We start from the raw sequence: 21,252 nt of genomic DNA, 5'->3' as shown, positions 1-21,252 counted from the left end.
TCTTCATTATAGCCTAAAATCATATCTCCAGTGCCAAAATGTTCTCAAGGCATGATTAGATATGCCAGACAGTTTGTTAATCTTCCTAAAACGCATGACATCAAAACTATTAAATGAGGCACAGGATCGTTTGACTTGTGATTAAAGGTCAAGTGAACTTTATGTACAGATTCGCAGAGCAATACTTCAATTCTTGATGTAGCATGATGTGATATAACACTCCTGCATTTTGTGACATGATATTAATGTATTGCAAATGCCTATTCTGTGCCACAAGAGGGCAGTTTATGATGATATGCCCCAATTAGATGCCTCTTTTGAGCTAACATATTTAAGCAAATAATTAAAACTACTTGTAAGTGTGCATGTATTGAGTGTGTTTTCACCAAGGGATTCACTTGTTTTGTTTGCTGAAGTCTTTGGCTTCTGGCTCTTGTGTCTGTCCATAGAGTGTAGCCTCTTCTGCGCTTCTGATCTTACTGAGACAGACAGAAGTACATAAATAATCTCATTACTCAGTTGCATTACTGATAATATTCATCACATGGTAGACACATAAACTGAAGTGTTCATTTGAAAGATGCACCATCCTCTGCTTACATAAGATGATTCGACTGCAGTCCTTTATTCAGTTTCTCTTAAGTAAACTGTGACTTTTTTTTTCTAACAAGGACCTCAGATCCTGTGTCACAACAAAAAAGTTTTTGAAAGAACTGCTGAACCACATGTGCTGCTTGGGCACAGAGAAGGACCAGGGCACATTTTATTGGCTTGAAAACATACTTCACTAAAAGTGTTTCTTTGATAGTTCCTAATCTTGTCAACATTTTTTTAATCATGTTTTGATACACATGAAAATAAAAATATCCTGCATTAAAAATTCTACAACCTTCTCTCAAAGACTCAATAAAACATAAGTGCACTCTTTCTTGCTTTAAAAAAGTAAAATTAAATATATATTTATATATATATATATATATATATATATATATATATATATATATATATATATATATATATATATATATATATATATATATATATATTTCTTTTTATCTGTAAAAGTCTCCAAAAGTGCAAGTATGGGGTGTCCAGGCCTTAAAATGACAGAAGGGCAAATTAAAGTATTAGATAATGATAAAAACTGTAAACACATCGTTCTGTTCTTTTTCTAGGTCACAAAGCGAAAAACAAAACGTATCTAAATAAACACAAATGTTCACAATGCAAGGCTGCATCGATTCATTCGTCACTCGATTGCTTGAACTCGCATAGAATTTTCTGCGTAGATTACTAATGTCTGTTTAAAGATGGCGCCTTACGTGAACTGAAGAGGGCAAATGCGTTCTGCGAGAGCATATACAAATTAAAGGCGATTACTATATATAATCAGAATGGTTTTAAAAAACATTTTTCGATCTACAGTGTTGGGTTTACGGAAACTGAGTGTTTTTGTAGGCGCGAGGCAGGGCAATACTGTCTTACCTGCCTTCAAGCAGCCTCAATGCATATTTTATGCGAACTGGACGTTAACCAGCATTTGTAAACGTAAGTATTAATATTATAATATATTTTTGACATCCGAGTTTAGACTCCACGACTAATAGTAAGCTTCAACATGCTGTCTAAAATGCACATTTTCACAGACACGAGACTGTTATTGACATTTTGATATTGATAGGTCATCTCAACACTTATCCGGTTTTATTTTTAATTCGCAGACGTAATTTATCATTTTCTCTCACTTTGAGATTGAGTTTTTGTTATGGTTGCGTGTTTACATTTTGTACAGCATAGTTTATAGACGTTTTATGGACAGCGTGGGCAGTTACAGTGTTAACCCCTAGGTGGCTCCAAAAGCCTGTGTCCTGACTCCTGACTGAATAGGCATCAAATCATCAGTTTTGTCATATGACCTTTGTTTTGTCATGTCCACATACGTTTAAGAAGTAGATCTTAACCTATGATCCTATAATAGTTCTCAATTTTCAAATTGTGTTATTCATCATTTGTTTGGAAAAAGCTACTTTCGTCAACTCCACTCTGATACTCAGACTTATTACCTATTTTGTTGAAATCATCACTTTTATGTACACTTTGTGGGGATAGCCATATCCAGTTTACTTCTATATCAAATTAAAATATTTGATACCATTTTTCAATTATTGCAGCACTTAAGCACTCAGCACTAGGGCTGTCAAAATAGCTGAAAACTAAATTAAATTTTTTTACTTAAATATTATCAAAATTCGAATTTAAAATGCATAATTTCAGTTAGGGTGAAGAAAAGCTTTTTGCTTCTCTTCTGAGGCCACAAGAGGGTATACTTCGGTAGTCTGCGCACTGTCCATATTATGCCATTTTTGTCATCCGCGTGCAAGTGATTTTTTAAGGCAACCACGCAGACGGTGCACGTACACGAGGTAAATGATAAGACAGAAATGGTACTGCGTGTTGAGCTTGTTCGCCTCTGAAAGTTGTGTGGACGTGGCTGTTGGCGAGTCGGAACAAGGAATGTGAAGTATACCCTGGGCTTATAATGCAGCCTACTTAACGCACACCTAAAATTCAAATGTACCATTTTCTCATTCGAATGTGGATTTTTATTTTAAATTCGACGAATATTCTAAATTCAAATTTTTTTTGACAGCCCTACTTAGCACTTAGGGTTACTCGACCCCAAAATGAAAATTTTGTCTTTAAACACTTACCCCCATGTCGTTCCAAACCCGTAAAAGCTCAGTTTGTCTTCGGAACATAATTAAAGATATTCCACACCCTAAAACGTGACGATGAACAAAACAAACTCTGTCCATACGGTAATTTCTCTACTCTGCGACAGAGAGTCACAGGTTATGACGCAATCGTTAGCCTATTTTTACAAAAACTGCTTCTACGGGGCAATAACGTAAGATACAAGGTAATTGGGCCTTTTATACATTATTAGACTTAAACTGTAATTCGTGAACTGGCCGCTGGAGGCTGGCTGCAAAAGGGAGTCAATCCCATAGAATTATGTTAAAATGCCCAACTTTACAGCAGAAAAAAAATCATGTTTACAGCCTGGTACAAAAAGTAGTTTTGATCTATATAGCTAATTGTGGCCTTTATAACAGCTGTGAGGGGGGTAATTTTTTTATTTTTATTTTTTATAACCATTAACTATATTAAGTCCTGCATAATTAAGGGGCGTGGTCACTTGAGTGACAGGTTGATTGCCGCTGCTGTCACCACCGTCGAGCAAGGTGGGTGTGGCTTCAGCAACCTGCTCCTGCCTTTTTGCCCATTTTTGATTATCCAGGGGTGACGCACTGCCAAGATGGCGATGGCGCGCTCTGCCCACTTTGAGCTTCAAAAACACTTCAGTCCATGTTTTTATACAGTCTATGATGGAGACATCTGGTGGAAAAAAATTATTTATTTAAATTATGATTTATTCCCCTGTCTGTATCTATACAATAGATGGTATACTGCATACAGTTTTTTGTTTTTGTTTTTCTTATTCATTTCTTATTGCAGTATTTTTTGACCAAAAAGAAAATGAGTGGCCCTTTTTTAAGAACGTTTAATCTTTTCTGAATCATGACAATTTTTGATGAAGTGTCATACCATTCCAGTGAAGTAAAAACATGACTGAAGACCACTAGATGGTTAAAATGCAAAAAAATGTTTTGACAGATACAAGTTAAGTCAAGAAAATCACAAGATGGTTGTTACTTATGTGTGAGTAAGTATCACTTTGACTAAGTGTGAGTTATCATCCCTGCATAGTGAGAAAATGAACGATCCTGGGTCTAAATTGATGTTGCAGACTTGTAAGGGGGCTGATGTACATTTGCTATTTGAGTTTTGGTTTGAGTACACCGTACAAAGTAAAAGTATAATAATATTATCATTATCGGCTACTAATGCATCAGGAAATAATTATTTTATGTTTTGGAAAAGCACTGCAATTATTTGCATTGCACATTTTGATTCATCTGTAGTACTTAACTCATCCGCATTACTGTTATTAATTCACTTGTCTAATTAGTATACTTATGGGAGTATTGTTTTAGTTTAGTTTGGTACTTGTGTTCAAGTACACAACAAGCACTTAACAGTATGTCCTTTGCTAAGCCAGCATGTGTTGTGTAGGTTGACAGACAGATTATGAAGTAGCCATACTCTTTACAGATCTTGATCTATGTTTCTGTTGTGGCTTTTTACTGTTATTTATTTTGCGGATGATTTCTTATTCAAAGTGACATACTGTACACTTACTACAGGGAAAGTCCCTCTGGAGTTAACTGGGGTCACTGTAGAGTGATGGCTTATTGAATTATTGAATTATTCTTCTCTTTTTTTTTTGTGATCTGAAACATATGGGTTTTTGACCTAGATCTTCAATCACTGAGCTAGACCCACCCCAATTATGAAAATTACAGCAGCACAACTGTTTCTATCATTTATAATAAAAATAAATGTTTTGGAAGAAAAATAAGAATATCTATTATATGTAAGAAATATTATAATCTTTTTTTGAAGGATCATGTGACACTGATTGAAGGTCTGGAGTAGGAATTACGATTAAAAAATAAAATATATGAATAATTTCGAATTGTAATAATGTTTCACAATATTACAATTTTTAATGTCTTGGTGAGCAAAAAAGCTTGTATGTCATTTAGCAGATGATTTTTTCAAAGCATCTTACCGTATCTTAATTAAAGGGACAGTCCCGTGGATATTGTGGTTTGTTGTTCATGACCCTTTTTTGTAGCTCTCAAGAGAGGTTGCCACCAGTTTATTTCACTGGCGTTACGTCTCAATTTCCCGCACATGTTTTCTCTTTCCTGAGGCAAAAAGAATGTGTTGACTTACCAGTTCCCTCAAGACTTTTGAAAGAGTGGGTGTATACTCTATAGGTTATTTAAAACATTTATTATGCTGATTTGTGAAACCAGCTTTGAAGATTTTCCCATTCATTGAATTTATAACTCCCTCATATTTGCATTGAAGTACACCAGCAGATGTCTTAAGCATCAGCAAAAACATTTACCCACTGTTTTAGTGCCTGAAAGACTTTTTCTTCGTAATCAGAGTTAACTAGGTCACTGCTTTAGTCTTTCTTTGACACATACTAATGGTACAAGTAGTACCATGCTTAACAGAGTATTTCACCCTGATAAAATCATGTACTCACCCTCATGTTGTTGTTCCACACCTCTGTGACTTTCTTTCCTCTGTGGAACATGTTTGCTCAGTGGTTTTTTTTTTGTCTATACAATGGAACTCAACTGTTTGGTTATGCAGAACAAAGCCATTCAGGTCAGGTTTTGAATGATGAGGTAATTATGATTTATTTATTTCGACATATTTATTCAGTATTAACATGGCCAATGTACAGTGCACTTTCCTGCGGACTGTGACTGGATGAAGTCAGATGTATAGTTCAACATCGAAAGAAAAGAGCATGAAAAGGTTTCCAATTACATATTCATATTCATCTCGACTAACAAAACTTAACATGGCATCATTTGATGTGTTGGCTAAATGCATCTCTGGCCGCAATACTACCATTTAACCATTAGGGGGTAAAGAGGGCTTGATCAGCTACAGATACAGTTAACACTATCCCCAAGTTTACTTGCAACGTCCTTTACTTGCACTAAAACTGATCATCTCTAAATAGAGCCCTTTTTCTTCATGGTTGGTCAGTAAATGCCTAAAACAGATTTATTGTAGGCATTTGAAATTAGAGCAACTGCTTAAATGATATAGTAAATATAAAGCTGGGTAAAGCTTCTGTTGGAATCCAGTGCTTGTCATTTTATAGTTACATGATATGACAGTGCAGAAGTAATAAAAAGTGTAAGGACACCCGTTTTATTTTGCTATGATGATTATGATCAACTTTTTTTTTTTCTTTTGACAAGGTATCTCAAAGACTTTTTTTTTCTCTTTGAGTGGGTGTGAGGGAAGGATGTGGCCAACCAAATCAACCCCACCCTGGGTGATAGTTTGTCACCATTGACGTGTATTAAATAGTCTGAGATGCAGAAGAGAGTGACTACGAAACTTTTTGACTATCAAATACACATTTAAACACCTCCGTATTAAAGGGTTCTGCATCATTAATAATTATAATTATTAAAGCAGACATGCAGCGATACAGCATACATCAAATAAAAACAAAGTTATCCTTGATTCTTGGGGCTCTGGGAATGTAGTTTATTAATTATGCATTATAATTTTTTTATTAAGAAATTTTAAAGAGCCTCAGGCATTTTATATATATATATATATATATATATATATATATATATATATATATTGACTTTACTGTTTGTTTCAGGTGATGAAATCCTCTTAAATCAACCAGTGAGGCAGTATGCTCGGCCTTCTAGAAAGAAACAAGGTAAGAGAAAAAGTAATCTTTACACACAGTCAATATGATAGCCAGCCTGGTTGATATAAATATTTCATAGGACTCCTTGGCTCTTTGCTTTTTCTTCCCAGAATTCCCAAGTCAGCTTCAGGACCTGCATCTATCCATGCTGAAGCATGAATATGCATCTGTCCCACTTGCACAATCGTATGTTCTTGCATCCTTGTGTAAATGTTGATTGTATATTTGGGATTTGGAAGTACACGATTTCTTCAGACTTCCTTTATGTGCTTGAATGCAGAACGGTAGCAGTATTATGTCATATCTTTGCAGGGTAGACGATGTGGTGAAGAAACTGCTTACGCTGGAGTTTGCAAATCATGTACGGGTTTTCATTTCCTTGTGATTCTTTATTTAATATTTTTAGAATTCAAAATAGGGTGGAATAATCTCAGCTGCTGTGCAGTTATGGTAGCTTTTTATTTTGTGAGTCACGATGGACTTCACTATAAAAAGTGATTGAATTATTTTAATGATATTTTAATTGAATTATCTGTCATAATGTTTTTCTTTAGAGTGAAAAACTGCGTTTGAAAGAGGAACAGCTTATTGCCAAGGTGCGGAGGGATGAGGACGACCGCAGCTCAACAGAAGTCAAAGGCAAGTTCTCTCTTTTTGTTTTTTTTTTAATTTTTTTTTACAGTTGACAAAAAGTCACTGTTTTAACCATACTGGAATCTCAGAACTTGACTCAATCATGTGCAATTTCCTTGTTTGCATTATAGTGGCTATTTTGACAGCACGTATTCGCAACTTCCAGGAGCACTTGCACAAGCATCCTAAGGTAAACACAACTCTTCAGCAGCATGACTTTTTTGTCTGCCTTTAGTAAAGGTGTCAGAACTGTTGTTCCCACTCCACTTTATTAACACCCACAGAGAAACAGGATATCCTGTGCATGTGTTCAGTAGTAATTCATAAACTGGTTCAAATGTATTTTTTTAAAGAAATTAATTGATTTATTCAGCAAGGAGACATTAAAACTGATAAAAAGTCACAGCAAAGACTAATTTTGTTAAATGCTGTTCTTCTGAACTCTCTATTCATCAAAGAATTCTGAAAAAAGTGTATCACAGCTTGAAAAACTGAACTTGAGAGGAAATTTCTTCATACCTCCCCCAAATATTAACTTTGGACCAGTTGGTAAAACGTTTGCAAAATAGAAAATTGCAAAAATATATGAAATAGGGAAGTTAGCTGTTAGAATCATTTGTTTGCAGATGTTACTCATATTATGTTTAAATGTATTAATCATTGTATATTGTACTTGTATAATAATTATTGTAAGCACATTTATGTCATAAAGCATTACTTTCTATTCCTAATCCTGTTATTTAATCACCCTTAGTTTATACCAAACCCATCTTCAGAATACAAATAAAGAGATTTTTTTAATATTCTCTCATCATATATATGCATCCATTAAAAGCCTGTGCAAAAGCAATGGTGTCTCTTCAGAATATTTTAACGCGTCACAGTTTTGGTTGTGTGGGCTTTCAGTGGATGGACAAAAAAGATGAGTCTTACAGATTTGGAACAACATGTGGGTGAATAAATGATGACAGAATTTCCTTTTCAGAGAGACAAATTAATGTGCCACAGCATCAAAACCTCTTCTGTTTCATTCCATCAGGATAAAGCCAACAAAAGATGGATGCTCATGGCCATCGACAGGAGGAAGAAAAAGCTGAAGGTTCTGAGAAGGACTCGTTATGATTCCTTCGAGAAGGTGTGTCAAGAGCTTGGAATAACATACACGTTCCCTCCTGAATATTATCGGCGGGTCACTCGACGTTGGCTGGCCAAAAAGGCCTTCTGCAATAAGGTAATGTTCTTAGCTCAGTTCAGCCAAAATACCCCAAGGTTTTTTGTTTTGTTTTTTGTAGATTTCATGTATTTGCTTTCCTTCAGGTCTTTAAAGAAGTCCAGAAGCAAAAAGCAGAGCAGAGAGAGAAACAGAGAGCAGCAGAGGCTACATCCTCTACAGATCCACAAGGAACTGTGGCATAATGATGTTCAGACAGCTGACAATAATTGTGTGCTGACAAGTCCAGAAGAATAACTTGATACATCATCCTCTGATGTCACATTCAAAGAAAAATTAAACCGAAACATCACGCTCCACAACTAATTATCATCATTTATTTTGCCTTTCATTGTTAAATCACTTATTTCTCTGAATTTGTTTTGGCTGCACAAAATAAAAGATCTTAAAATTCATTTTTTGGTCATCATTCCTCAAAATACTTATAATTTTATCAGGATAACTTCACAGAAATACTTTGATGACATTAGTTTCACTCACGCAGGAGTTTTGGATTGGCAGCTGATGAAGAACTGTGTCATATGCAAGACTGATGCATTGTGGCCGTGTGGCTATTGCAAATGATTTGGTTGCTCTCAGTTCCTTGAACTCTGTAATCTTACAAAGAAACTGGGCGACAATCAGGTGAATGATCTGTAGTCAAACTATCGATTCTTTACTCATGTGAGATTATATATTGATTGTTAAGAATTCTGATAGTTGGCATTTCCTATTACAACTCAGACCTCCCCCTTTGTGATGTGCTTTGTGTGAAGTTTATATGCGTGGATCGGAAACGTTGCATACAAGAGTAGCAAACGCGGTGTGTTGGTGTGTGTCACAACTTCCTTTTCAGCTGCAAGCCCTAGATCAAGAGGCTCAGAAGAACACGAGGTACTTTTTTGTAGTCTTATATTTTATCTCATGGTACATTTTTCAGATTTTTTGTTTACGCTTTATTTTAAGGCATCCTTGTTACAGTGTAAATATACATTTAAGTACTTAGTAATATTAATGAACTACTATAAAGTTACGATTTGGAATAGGGTTTGCCTTAGGGTTACTTGCATGTAATTTTGCGTAATTGTTATTATGATAGTAAGTACATGTAATTTGTGGAACAAGGACACCTTAAAATAAAGTGTTACCCATTTTGTAAAGATAAAAATAGCCATAATGTCAAAGCTGTTAGTTACTTATATTGCATTATTGTTAATAATCAGTTAGTATACATGTTAGTGGGATATAGACTATAATTATCTGTTAAAATAATAAGTGTAAGTAGATCTGGTGAAGATTTAAAATAAATTTTTTTTTTATAATTTTCTATAATTATCTGTTAAAATAATAAGTGTGGAAGTAGATCTGGTGCAGAATAAAAAAAATTCATATCAAAATGTGTATGGAAATGTTAAATATTCTATCCTGTAAAACAATTTTTTAAAGGTACAGTTTACAAAAGAAAGAAATACATCTTTCTTTCTAAAATGGTGATTAAATATTACTAAGTGTTATTTTGAAAAATGATAGATATGCATTTGTCACTCTTCTAGGAAGGAAACCTCTCGAGCCATTTTCTCATCTTTGCTGGACTGCTCATTTTGACTGACATGTCAAACCCTGTCATCACTCAGCCTGGTGCTGGATCTTACGGTACAAATGTGCAGACAGGAGAGTGGAGCACCGGTCTTTGTTCTTGCTGCAGTGACGTATTTGTCTGTAAGTTCCAAGAGAAGTCAGCAAATCTTCTAAAGCACTTCAAAGATACCATTTGACTGGCATATTTTAGCTGTGGTTTAATATTTAACAAAAGAGGACTCATGACGTTAGTTTACTGTCAATGGCATGTCGTCAACATAAAATGCATGATCTTTGAGCTATTTTCTGCAATTTTTACATTGTCTAGGTGCTATTGGCTGTGTGTGTCCGATAGCTCTCGGCTGTTACACAGCAAACAAGTACGGTGAAAATGTATGTCTAGCATGTGTACCTGGAGGAATGGCTGCAATGAGGACACACATGCGACTGACCTATGGAATACAGGTAATGTATACTACAAATTAAGGATTGGATTTCTCATATTGAGTATTTAAGAATTATTATTCATGCCATTTGTATGTACTTTATTACACAATGATATACCCCCCCCCCCCCCCCCCGCAGGGCACAATATGCAATGATGCTTTGATGACCTGTTGCTGTGGAATATTTGAGACATGTCGAATGACCAGAGAAATTCGGATCAGGAATGGAGAGACCTAGTTACTGTGTTTACTAATAACTTTTTCAGTCTTAAGATTTTTTTTTTTTTAATGTTTTTTAAAAACATTCAAATTAATTGAAATCAATACATCATTTATAAATATTCTCTTCATTGTTAAAGGCAGGAGAATTAAAACCAGGATATAATTCATGAACATACATTCTTTGGAAATGAGTGTTACATTATTGCAGTTTAAATGTCTTGAATTTGTGTAAATTATTGTAATGTTCATTATTACATTGTATGTGCTGACAATTCTGCTGTAATGCTCAACATGTGCCAACCTGCAGCATTAATATGAAACTGTACAGAAGCTCTGTGTCATATATTTAATAATCACCCAAGCACAGTACAATGGAATTAATCATATAGCCTACCTAATCATTTTAAATAAAACAATTTTTACTTTATTTACTGAGTACTGTTGATTCTACTATTTTTGTTTTGTTTTTTTGTTTTTATTTCACAAACGACCATAACTTTCACACGACCATTCTTTCACATAAACACATGAAATATATAAACGTACAAAAATGTTGCTTGTGTTGTGTTACCTGATTTTCATGGCGAGACGTATTGCGTCATCGGCGCGCAGCAGTACGAGCGCCTCTGATTGGCTATTGTTGGTGGTGACCTGGCAACCGAGTGAAGGGTTTACAGACGCTTATTTATTCTGCAGGATCTTCAGAGAGCGCAGATCGCGTCGTTTAATTGACAACCTGTGACTGCTTACTGATACTAGCTGCTCTTCATCCATCTCCAGAGAGGATGTCGACGCGAACACTGCCTCTGCTCTTCATTAATCTGGGTGGAGAAATGCTCTACATCCTGGATCAGCGCCTGCGGGCTCAGAATATCCCCGCAGATAAAGCCAAGAAAGGTAGATGCAAGCTAATATGCCACGGAGCTGATGAAGCAAGTCATCTAAACGTTGTATTTATGGTCATGGTTTATGATCTTTCTATAGAAGCTGCTGGATTATCTGATATTGCTATGCATCATTAGCCAGTTAGCCCGTGTATTTGAATACAATGATCCAATGGCCCAGTTCAGTTACAGCCTTATGCAGTAGAATATGTAATTTTTGCAATGTTATGTCATTTTTTGTATACAACATTATTTGAGGCAAGACAAAATTTTCGTGTCCTGGTCAATTTTGAGATTTGGGGCTATTTAGCTTTCCACAATGTGTCGTTTCAGTATGGAATGATATTGCGGACATTATTCAAAAGGCATTGCAAATTGTATTTGCAATTGCTTTTTCAATTTGTGGACGCATAAAATGTGACATAATCCAAACGCAAATGCAAATCGCGCATTACCGTTTTCATTTTCGATTAAGTGAACGCACAGTGTCTGCCAAATTTAAAATGGAAATGCAAAGTCCGTTTGCAATTGTGTTTTCCATATCTTACGAGCTATGAGCCTGTCATATTTAAATAGCAATATTAATTACCACATTTGCCTTTTCACTCTCTCTGCACTGTGCATGTAAACTGCCAAAACTCAAATGGAATCGCAATACCTTTTGCATTTGAATTTCCAACGTCTAGATGGAAACCTGTCAATCAAGTGACAGGGGTGGGGCCATTTTATTGGGCGTGTTTGCATTGGGAAGTGAAGATCGTACTAAAATGTACCATGTTTTTACTAGGGTAAATATGAGTTAACGATAGTGTTTATAATTAAGCCACAGTAGCCACAAATGTACAGTTGTCTGAGACGTTATGAAATGTTCTTTAATATCATGAACCATAAAATGTAGTCAGTGTTCTGCTATTGTTTATTTTCATAATAGGTAAACACAGGCCACAAGTTAAGACGGTCACAGATCTGGTGCTGATTCAGTGTAGCCTGGTAGCTGAGTGGTTAGTGACTGTCATCTCCAATGGCATACCATCTTTTAGCGCGTGTTCGAAACCCGGGCCAACACAGACGTTCTTTATTTTTTTGTTTATCCTACTAACTTCTGCCGCTGATTTCGGACTTGCATCCTCAGTAGTTCAGACTTTGACAGGTCCGGTAATTCTGCAAACAGCAGCGTACTTGATAACATGTCAGCTCGCCTTGACTACTGCAATTTTCCTCACTGTATGATCGCCCGTTTGGCGGCTGAAGTTAGTAGGATAAACAAAAAAAATAAAGAACGTCTGTGTTGGCCCGGGTTTCGAACACGCGCTAAAACACGGTATGCCATTAGAGATGACAGTCACTAACCACTGAGCTACCAAGCTACACTGAATCAGCACTAGATCTGTGACCATCTTAACGTGTGGCTTGTGTTTACCTATTATGAAAATAAAAAATAGCAGAACACTGACTACATTTTATGGTTCATGATATTAAAGAACATTTCATAACGTCTCAGACAACTGTACATTTGTGGCTACTGTGGCTTAATTATAAACACTATCGTTAACTTATATTTACCCTAGTAAAAACATGGTACATTTTAGTACGATCTTCACTTCCCAATGCAAACACGCCCAATAAAATGGCCCCACCCCTGTCACTTGATTGACAGGTTTCCGTGTAGACGTTGGAAATTCAAATGCAAAAGGTATTGCGATTCCATTTGAGTTTTGGTAGTTTACATGCACAGTGCAGAGAGAGTGAAAAGGCAAATGTGGTAATTAATATTGCTATTTAAATATGACAGGCTCATAGCTCGTAAGATATGGAAAACACAATTGCAAACGGACTTTGCATTTCCATTTAAAATTTGGCAGACACTGTGCGTTCACTTAATCGAAAATGAAAACGGTAATGCACGATTTGCATTTGCGTTTGGATTATGTCACATTTTATGCGTCCACAAATTGAAAACGCAATTGCAAATACAATTTGCAATGCCTTTTGAATAATGTCCGCAATATCATTCCATATTTTCAGGCTAGAAGGAAAACACCCAAATCCAGATTTAAGTGTTTATTTTATTCCACAATATAAGTTGTTTTCTCAAATTGATTTTTTTTTTTCTCATGAACTGAGCCAGAAATCTCTTTATTTACACAGGTCTACTTAAAGGGTTAGTTCACCCAAAAATGAAAATTAGGCCATAAATGACTCACTTTGAAGTGGTAGGTGTATATGACTTTCTTCTTTCAGACAAAACCAGTCAGAGTTATTTAAAAATTGTCTTTGATCTTTCAAGCTGTTTGATGCCACTCAGCGGGTGTTGCACTGCATCAGTCCAAAAGAATTTTAATAAACAGCGAATCCATTTAAAGTAAGTGTCTCACACAGCTCTGAAGGGTTAACAAAGGCCTTCTGTAGCGAATCGATGCATTTTTTTTTATTTTTTTAAAATAACTCAGACTGGATTCGTCTGAAAGAAGAAAGTCATATACACCTAGGATGACTTCAGGGTGAGTAATTTATGGCTTAATTTTAACTGTTGTAATTATGTATTGTGTATTGTGATATTTATTAGTAAATATTTTACCCTGTTCACCTGGCGTGTCTTACTATTTAAATTACATGGAAGACGTATCCACCGAAACATTGTTGACCCTTAAAAATATGAGTCATTGCATTAGAAGTCAGATATAGTAAGTTAAATTACAGCACAAGCACACCTTTCTAACAAACATTTTACAAAAAAATATTTTGTGGCTTTAAATAATAAAAAATGGTATTCAAAATACACTGAGAAAAAAGAAACAAAGAAAGATGTACTGGTAATTTTTTGTCAGGAAATTATCCATTAATATTACGGTAACCCTAAAACACGACCCAATGTAGTCGAACTTAAAAAAAGAAAAGAAAAGAAAAAACTGCTGTAAAAAGTGTTTACTTTATATTGTATACTTTTATAGTGTAATATCAAAATGCAATATATATAGATGTCCAGATATTTTGAGGGCCACTTCCTAAGACGTTTTGACTGTAGGTTGTCAGTACATTCACACCTTGCAGTTTATAAAAACTGTCATGTCAAATGGACTGCATGTGTTTACTTCTGTTGCAGGCAACACTGTGGCTCAACTTCATTTGCTCAACAGCTTGTCAGTTTCATGGTTTCCTGTCTAATATATGTTCCTGTATCAGGGTTTCCTGTGTATTTTCTGCATTCTGAAATATTCTTAATAAACTTAACACACTTATCACACTTTGGTGTCAGATGCCACAAAGACCAAAAAACACATAGTTAAGTTGCTTGTTGCTTGCTGATGTGATGTATACATGTAGCTTATGCTGTATCTGCTCTTTAGTTAACTTCCTCTAAGGAACATATTAAATATTTCCTTTTTAATTTGCAATCTTTGTAGCCACTGTAGCAGATTGGCTAGAGGAGGACAGAAAAAGAGGTATTGTTAACATTCTGCTTGCTTTGCTGCTGGCTGTAGAGCAAAGTAGTGTGCGTGTTCACATGCCAGCTCTCATAGGCACTCGCTGTGTAGAGGGAGATGGGGTTTCTGTGCTTTTTTTAAAATTGTAATTTCACATTTTGAATGTTTTTTGCGTGTAAAAAATAAAACTAAATACTATTGTAGAATAAGAACCCCAAAGATATAGTTCTAGGCTCATACAGTTATTTTTAGTACTGAGATATAAATGAAATCCTCCATATGGCAGTATATGTTTCTAGCACTTGTTTTTCCGGAGTCAACATTTGGTGACAATTTTTAGCCCGCTTCTCTGTGAAAACATCTGCCAAGACAATAAAACTTGTTTTTTAAATACATTTTAATTTATTTTTGTTTATCTATCTTTCTTGGCAAAAGAGCTTTCTACAGTACAGACTGCATTCTGCTTGCTTGGTTTTCAGCTTCACATTTGCATAGAACTGCTTTTGACTCACTACAACTCTCTCTCTTTCTCTCTCTCTCTCTATGTTTGATTTGTGATAGTTATGAATGATATCATTACCACCATGTTCAATAAGAAGTTCCTGGAGGAGCTGTTCAAACCACAGGAGCTGTACTCCAAGAAGGCCCTGAGGACAGTGTTTGACCGACTGGCTCACGCCTCCATCATGAGACTCAACCAAGCTAGTATGGACAAGGTAAAGTCTAAAGTCAAAAATGAATTGTCATTTTCTTGAAGGAACTGTTTACTTTATCTTTCAGAGCAATCCTTGCACATGTGTCTAGTGAGAACCTTCTACAAATACCTCTGTATTTGTGGTAAACAGATCAGGATTTACGTTGAAATGTGATATAGTTATAAGAGTAACATCTGTTCACCAATATTATAGTTTTTTGATCTTTACTTGAAAATACTCATTAAATATTATCGGTTATAATAAGCGAAACAGTGTTGAATGGCTCCCTCTGGTGTATAGTATGATGAAATATGTAATGACTGCTTGTCTATGCGCAGCTCTATGACTTGATGACCATGGCATTCAAGTATCAAGTCCTGCTGTGTCCTCGCCCTAAAGACATCCTCCTTGTGTCCTTTAACCACATGGATTCCATCAGGGACTTTGTGAAAGACACTCCAAGCATCCTCAGCCAAGTGGATGAAACAAACAAGCAACTCGTAGAGGTAGCAAGCTCTCTTCAATTTCTGTGTAAAGGTGCTATTACTCAGTATATTTTATTTTTGGTTTATTTTCAGTTATTTAATATGATTAACCTTTTTTTTTTTCATTGTCAGTAACAGTTTGTATTATTATTTCATGTTGGTATTATTATTATTTATTATTACATATTTTCCTTCGTTGGATATTTACTAAGAATATCTAAAGTTATTATTTAAAATTAAATATTAATATTACTATATAATTGTCAGCTTTGAAAAGTGTATTTTGCTTGTAACTCCTAGATCTATACACCTTTATCTGGTGGAGAGTTTCAACTAATTAGACAGACACTTCTCATCTTCTTTCAAGATATGCATATAAGAGTAAGTCTGTTCTCTATTTTGATATATGTACATTTAATACGGAATACTCAAAAACCCAATATGTCAATTTAAAGTCCAGAAAAATATTGGTCACGCTTATGAAGGGGCAGAAAAGACATATATTTAAATATGATATTAAATATGAAACTTTTTTTTTTTTTTTTAGGTATCAATTTTTCTGAAAGACAAAGTACAAAACTCCAATGGGCGCTTCGTTCTCCCCACATCAGGCCCTGTTCCATATGGGACACACGCCCCAGGACTCATAAGGTTAGTAGGAAAGGATTCTGCTTCAGTTCCTTGAGTTAATGCAGCAAAAACACATTTTGACATCTTGAAAAGGCTGAGAACAGCAGGATCAAGTTTGAACATTATAAATAAATAGCCTCTTATTCATAGTTGGGCTTTTTGCGTATGTTTTTTCCCCGAAATCACCTCCTTCATTTAGAACTGACAGAGTCTGACGGTAAGGGTTTATTGTTAATTGCATTACCAAGAGACTTGGACAATTTCTAAATATAGCAGGGTCCGTGTTTAGTTTAGACTGTGACAGAAAGCAGTTATTATAATAGAGGTTAGTAATAGTTGGCCATGAGATGTCCATGAACTAATTTTTATCAACCTCAATATTTAGATCCAATTTTTAATGAATTTATAATATGTATAACATACTGTATCCAGGTTCTCTAATTGGTTTTTAATCAACAAATACATTTTAAAAGTACAAATATTGCATCTTGAACTCAATTAACATAAAGTCAGAAAACTTTGTGTATAATAATTATTAATGTTTTCTAAAAGTATTATGTAATTTCTTACTAGAGAGGCTGTAAAATGGTTAATTTTGGTTAGATCCTTTTAGGATTTATTACATTTTTTTTTTTTTTTTTTTTGACTTTTTTCATGTTTATTTCCCAGAATGTTTAGCTGTAGTGGTGAGGAGGTGAGAAGGATGCAGTTCCGTGACGGTGGCAATTACTGCGGCGCTCTCCGGGAGGGTTCATTTGAAATGTATGGTGATCGAGTCATCAAACTGGGCACAAACATGTGAGCATCAATCACCTTCCAATAATACTCCCTTCTACTGATATTCAGTAGTGGAATCATAGGACTCCCACATTCTGTGTATCTTCAGATACAGGGGTGTAATTCATCACGTGTTAAGTTTTATCAGTTGCAAAGCGCCATCTCTAATTGAGATGTGAATAATTTAGCTGCAAACCTGAGACAGGTAGCCTTTCACAGAAGCATCAGCTGTACAATTCTCCTGTTTGTTCTTTTAGGTACAGTGTGAGCCGCCCTGTTGAGATACACATGTCTGGAACCTCCAAAAACTCCTCACAGCACACAAAGGTAGGATTATGAATTGATTATATATATTAAAAAAATCTAGTTGACATTGATAAACGGTATCCTTTCCATATATGCAGGTCACTTGATCATAAAAACTTATGTAAAAAAAAAAAAAAAAAAAAAAAAAAAGGTTGAAATATTTTAATATTTGACCAAATTCATACACTTCTGAAGGTCAACACAACTCCGAATCCTTTGGCAAAAGAAGAGCTGAACCTGCTTGCTAGACTGATGGGAGGTCTGGAGGTGCAGAAATCAGCTAACACTGACTCTGGCTTCCGTGTGAACCTTTTTTCCACTGATGAGGAGGAAGAGTGAGTCTTTTTTTGAATTTTGATACTTCTTCAGTATTATTGTGTGTCTCACTGAAACATGGAGTAGTATGTTTCACCCCAAAATAAAAGCAAAATAATACCATTGTTGAGAGCATACGTGTAGACATTTGATTTTTAAATTAGTCACATTATTCTCTTTAGATTCTGATAACTAATTCAGTATTTTTTTATTATTATTAAATTGGTTTTAGCAATGAATAAATTACTGTTTGGGTAAGATTTCTTTTTTAAAATAATATGTTTCAGCCTGGATACGGTTCCACAAAACTTTAAGCAACACAGCTGTTTTAAACATTGACAAAAATAAGAAATGTTTATTGAGTGGCAAATCAGCATATTATAATGATTTCTGAAGGATCTTGTGACAAGTAATGGCTGCTGAAAATTCAGTGTTGTAAAGTATTAAAATATAAAAAAAATGTATATTGTAATAATATTTCACAATTAATAATTTTTAATATTTTACTGTATTTTTGTCAGAATAAGAGACTTATTTTTATAAAATAAAACATTCTGTGATTTATAAAAACCTTAATTATTCCAAACCTTTGACTGACAGTGTAAATATGCAGTTAAATAGATCTGAGTATATGTACATATCTAAAAATAGGCTTTAAATACATTTTCTTTATGCAAAATATAATGTATTACTTTTTATCATGCAGTAAAATGTGACCCTGCCATGTTCTTGACAGGTTTTGTGAGTCAAACATAACTGTATGAGATTTCATACAAATATTCACACAGATTATCCCCACAGGGAAGCTTTGATATCAAGACCGGATGAGCTTTCCTATGATGTTATTAATATCCAGGCAATAAAGGTAAGGTTGAATGTGTGTATGCTTGTACAGTGATACACTTAGGTTGTTTCAGCACAATGCATTTTGATCCTTGGCCTCAGAAAACATTGTAATGCCTGATTACCAGTGATCCACCCACACTGAGAAAAAGCTCTCAGCTTGTCTAATTGGTTTTTGACAGGCTAAAGATTTTGAGTCTTAAGTTAACTTTAAATACCAGAGGTCCATGGGAGTAACAATATACCTTTCATTTCAGGACAAACAGACCAATGCAGAGCTGACTAAGATCATGGGGGAGTTTGGAGAGTCGGGAGAACCCGCCCCCAGCTCCAGCTCCAGCAGCAAAGGTGACGACCTCCTGGCCATGATGGATGGACTGTGACTTAAACTTGATGTTCCCTTTGACTGAGCAGAGTGACTGAGCTGTTAAGCAGGATAAAGTGCTACAATGTCTTACTCAGCAAAGAGGCGGCCTTTTGTGTGGAGCTACAGTGACAACCGTATATATTTAGAACGACAGCAAAGCTCAACAAGAAAGTCTCTCTTTGAGATTTTCACACAATTGTTGTCTTCTGCCTCTCAGCGAATGTGAGAAATGCAAATAGCAGGTGTAGAAATGTAATATGCTTCTTCCTGTGGGACCATATTCACTTTCTCATATTCGTTCTGTCAAGTTACTTTGGACCTACTGAGGTGGCACAGGCCATATCATCACGTATTTCAGCGAATGGTTTGATATCAGCCTTCACAGAAACGTCTGCGAGGCTTTGATGTCACAGACACTCAGTGGACAGAATAAAATGCCTTTTCTGGACTGTCTTAGTTGTCTTAGAGGACAATCCGTGCACATGGAATTCATTTAAATCTGTCTGATGTGCAACCGAGAGGTGCAGGATATGCATCCACACAACAAGCGCTGATTAAGACAGGGTAATGGAGGAAACCGAAGTGCACTTGTAGTAAATATTTAGTGCAGATCCCGAAACTGGTTTACAGGACAATTGTGTGTGTGTTTTTGGCTTTATTTAAAGGGAGTGCAACTAAGTCAGGTATTTCAAGCTCAAGAATTAAAATGTCTTGTTGTTAAAATGTGCAGTTGTTGCATTATGTAAAGGGACGATGTATACATGAAACCACCTTCCATGGAAAGAAAGCAATGCAATATGTATGGTGGATGAAATTGTTTATTTTTCATAACCATAATAGAGCTTATTTATTGAGGTTAATGTACTGAATGTTCATTTGTGTCTGTTTATGGTTATATTAAAATAGATTATATTAGATGTTTTGAAATCTCAAATCGTTTTTCAAAGAAGAAACAAAGTCATCTATATCTTGGATAGCCTAAGGTGAGTAAATTGGAAGGGAATTTTTATTTTTGGCTAATTTATTCATTTGAGGTAAACAGAAAATCGTACATTCGTTCTTACATTCAAAGGTGAAGTTACTCAAAATCAAACAGTTAGGTCTTCTAATGAACACTAGATGGCGCAATGCAATAATGCAGCAGAAAGATTACTTTTTTCTCAAAACAAAGATTAACATTTTGTTTACACATATGCAATATTTTTTAATTATCATTATTACAGAAATGAAAATCAAAAATAGTCACTAAGAAGTAGTCACTTTAATGTAAGCTTGTGACATTAGTGTATACATTTAAACATTTCGAACTCCCTGCACAGAATTTTTTAATAGGCCTAAATCTGACTGTGTTTTTATGTAACGGGAATGTAACCTTTATGAAAAGAAGCTCCTGTTAGAGCATTTTCCCCCTAACTCTCCAAGTCTCTCTATGGCAAGTGCTGTTTAAGCATTTGATCTGTTATGACTTTTCCAGACAAGCAATACTGAAAACCCCTGTGCTCATTTGAATAGTCGTGGGAGATGAATCTATCACCCACACAGTTATGAATGAATTGCTGTCACAGTTGTTCCTCCATGGGAAAAAGCTTCTAATATTCATTACCTGTGCTTTTTTTGACTCCCACAGCAAAATATTTTGACATGATGTGACTGTGCGCTGATGCATTTCTGGGACACTTTATCTTCCAGAACATCTTGAATATTATTAAAAACAAACAAAAAAAATGTTTTATTTTAATTCAAGTCCTGTCACCTACACTGCAAAAATATTAATAAAAATAATAATAAAAATAATACAAATTGCACTCAGAACTTGCTTAAATATGTAAATAATATTAAAATAAAACAAAATGATAAATTATGTATGTGTATATATATATATATATATATATATATATATATATATATATATTTAGATGATGGTTTTCATAATTATTGATATGGATACAACCCTTTAGACACATGTCAGACCTCAGCACATTTTCGAGGCAGAGTAGAGCTATAAGTGAATGATTAATTATTTCTTTGAAATATTGTGGAAATAA

At 35.0% G+C, this 21,252-nt stretch overlaps 2 protein-coding genes across 3 annotated transcripts; both read left to right on the top strand.

Moving 5' to 3' along the window:
- Nucleotides 1-1,286: 1,286 nt before the first annotated feature.
- Nucleotides 1,287-8,650, top strand: mrps15 (mitochondrial ribosomal protein S15). Its single transcript, XM_059568225.1, has 8 exons — nucleotides 1,287-1,548; nucleotides 6,338-6,400; nucleotides 6,502-6,577; nucleotides 6,704-6,752; nucleotides 6,946-7,030; nucleotides 7,156-7,214; nucleotides 8,064-8,255; nucleotides 8,342-8,650. The coding sequence occupies exons 1-8, from the start codon at nucleotides 1,395-1,397 to the stop codon at nucleotides 8,438-8,440; spliced, it is 777 nt and encodes a 258-aa protein (XP_059424208.1). The 5' UTR covers nucleotides 1,287-1,394; the 3' UTR covers nucleotides 8,441-8,650.
- A 2,336-nt stretch (nucleotides 8,651-10,986) lies between these two features.
- On the top strand, nucleotides 10,987-20,124 carry LOC132158692 (protein OSCP1-like). Of its 2 annotated transcripts, XM_059568224.1 has the most exons (12): nucleotides 10,987-11,377; nucleotides 12,263-12,265; nucleotides 14,769-14,807; nucleotides 15,351-15,505; nucleotides 15,823-15,990; nucleotides 16,270-16,350; nucleotides 16,517-16,620; nucleotides 17,269-17,397; nucleotides 17,634-17,703; nucleotides 17,878-18,017; nucleotides 18,799-18,862; nucleotides 19,098-20,124. In XM_059568224.1, exons 1-12 carry the CDS (start codon nucleotides 11,266-11,268, stop codon nucleotides 19,221-19,223), a joined length of 1,191 nt encoding a protein of 396 aa, XP_059424207.1. In that variant the 5' UTR covers nucleotides 10,987-11,265; the 3' UTR covers nucleotides 19,224-20,124. The 2 variants fall into 2 exon arrangements, with proteins under 2 accessions (XP_059424207.1, XP_059424206.1); XM_059568223.1 differs by lacking the exons at nucleotides 12,263-12,265; nucleotides 14,769-14,807.
- Nucleotides 20,125-21,252: the final 1,128 nt, after the last annotated feature.

This window comes from Carassius carassius, chromosome 15, assembly GCF_963082965.1.
Source record: "Carassius carassius chromosome 15, fCarCar2.1, whole genome shotgun sequence".
Lineage (NCBI taxonomy): Eukaryota > Metazoa > Chordata > Actinopteri > Cypriniformes > Cyprinidae > Carassius > Carassius carassius.
Note: the sequence above shows the minus strand (reverse complement) of the source record. Positions and strands in the feature narration are given on the sequence as shown.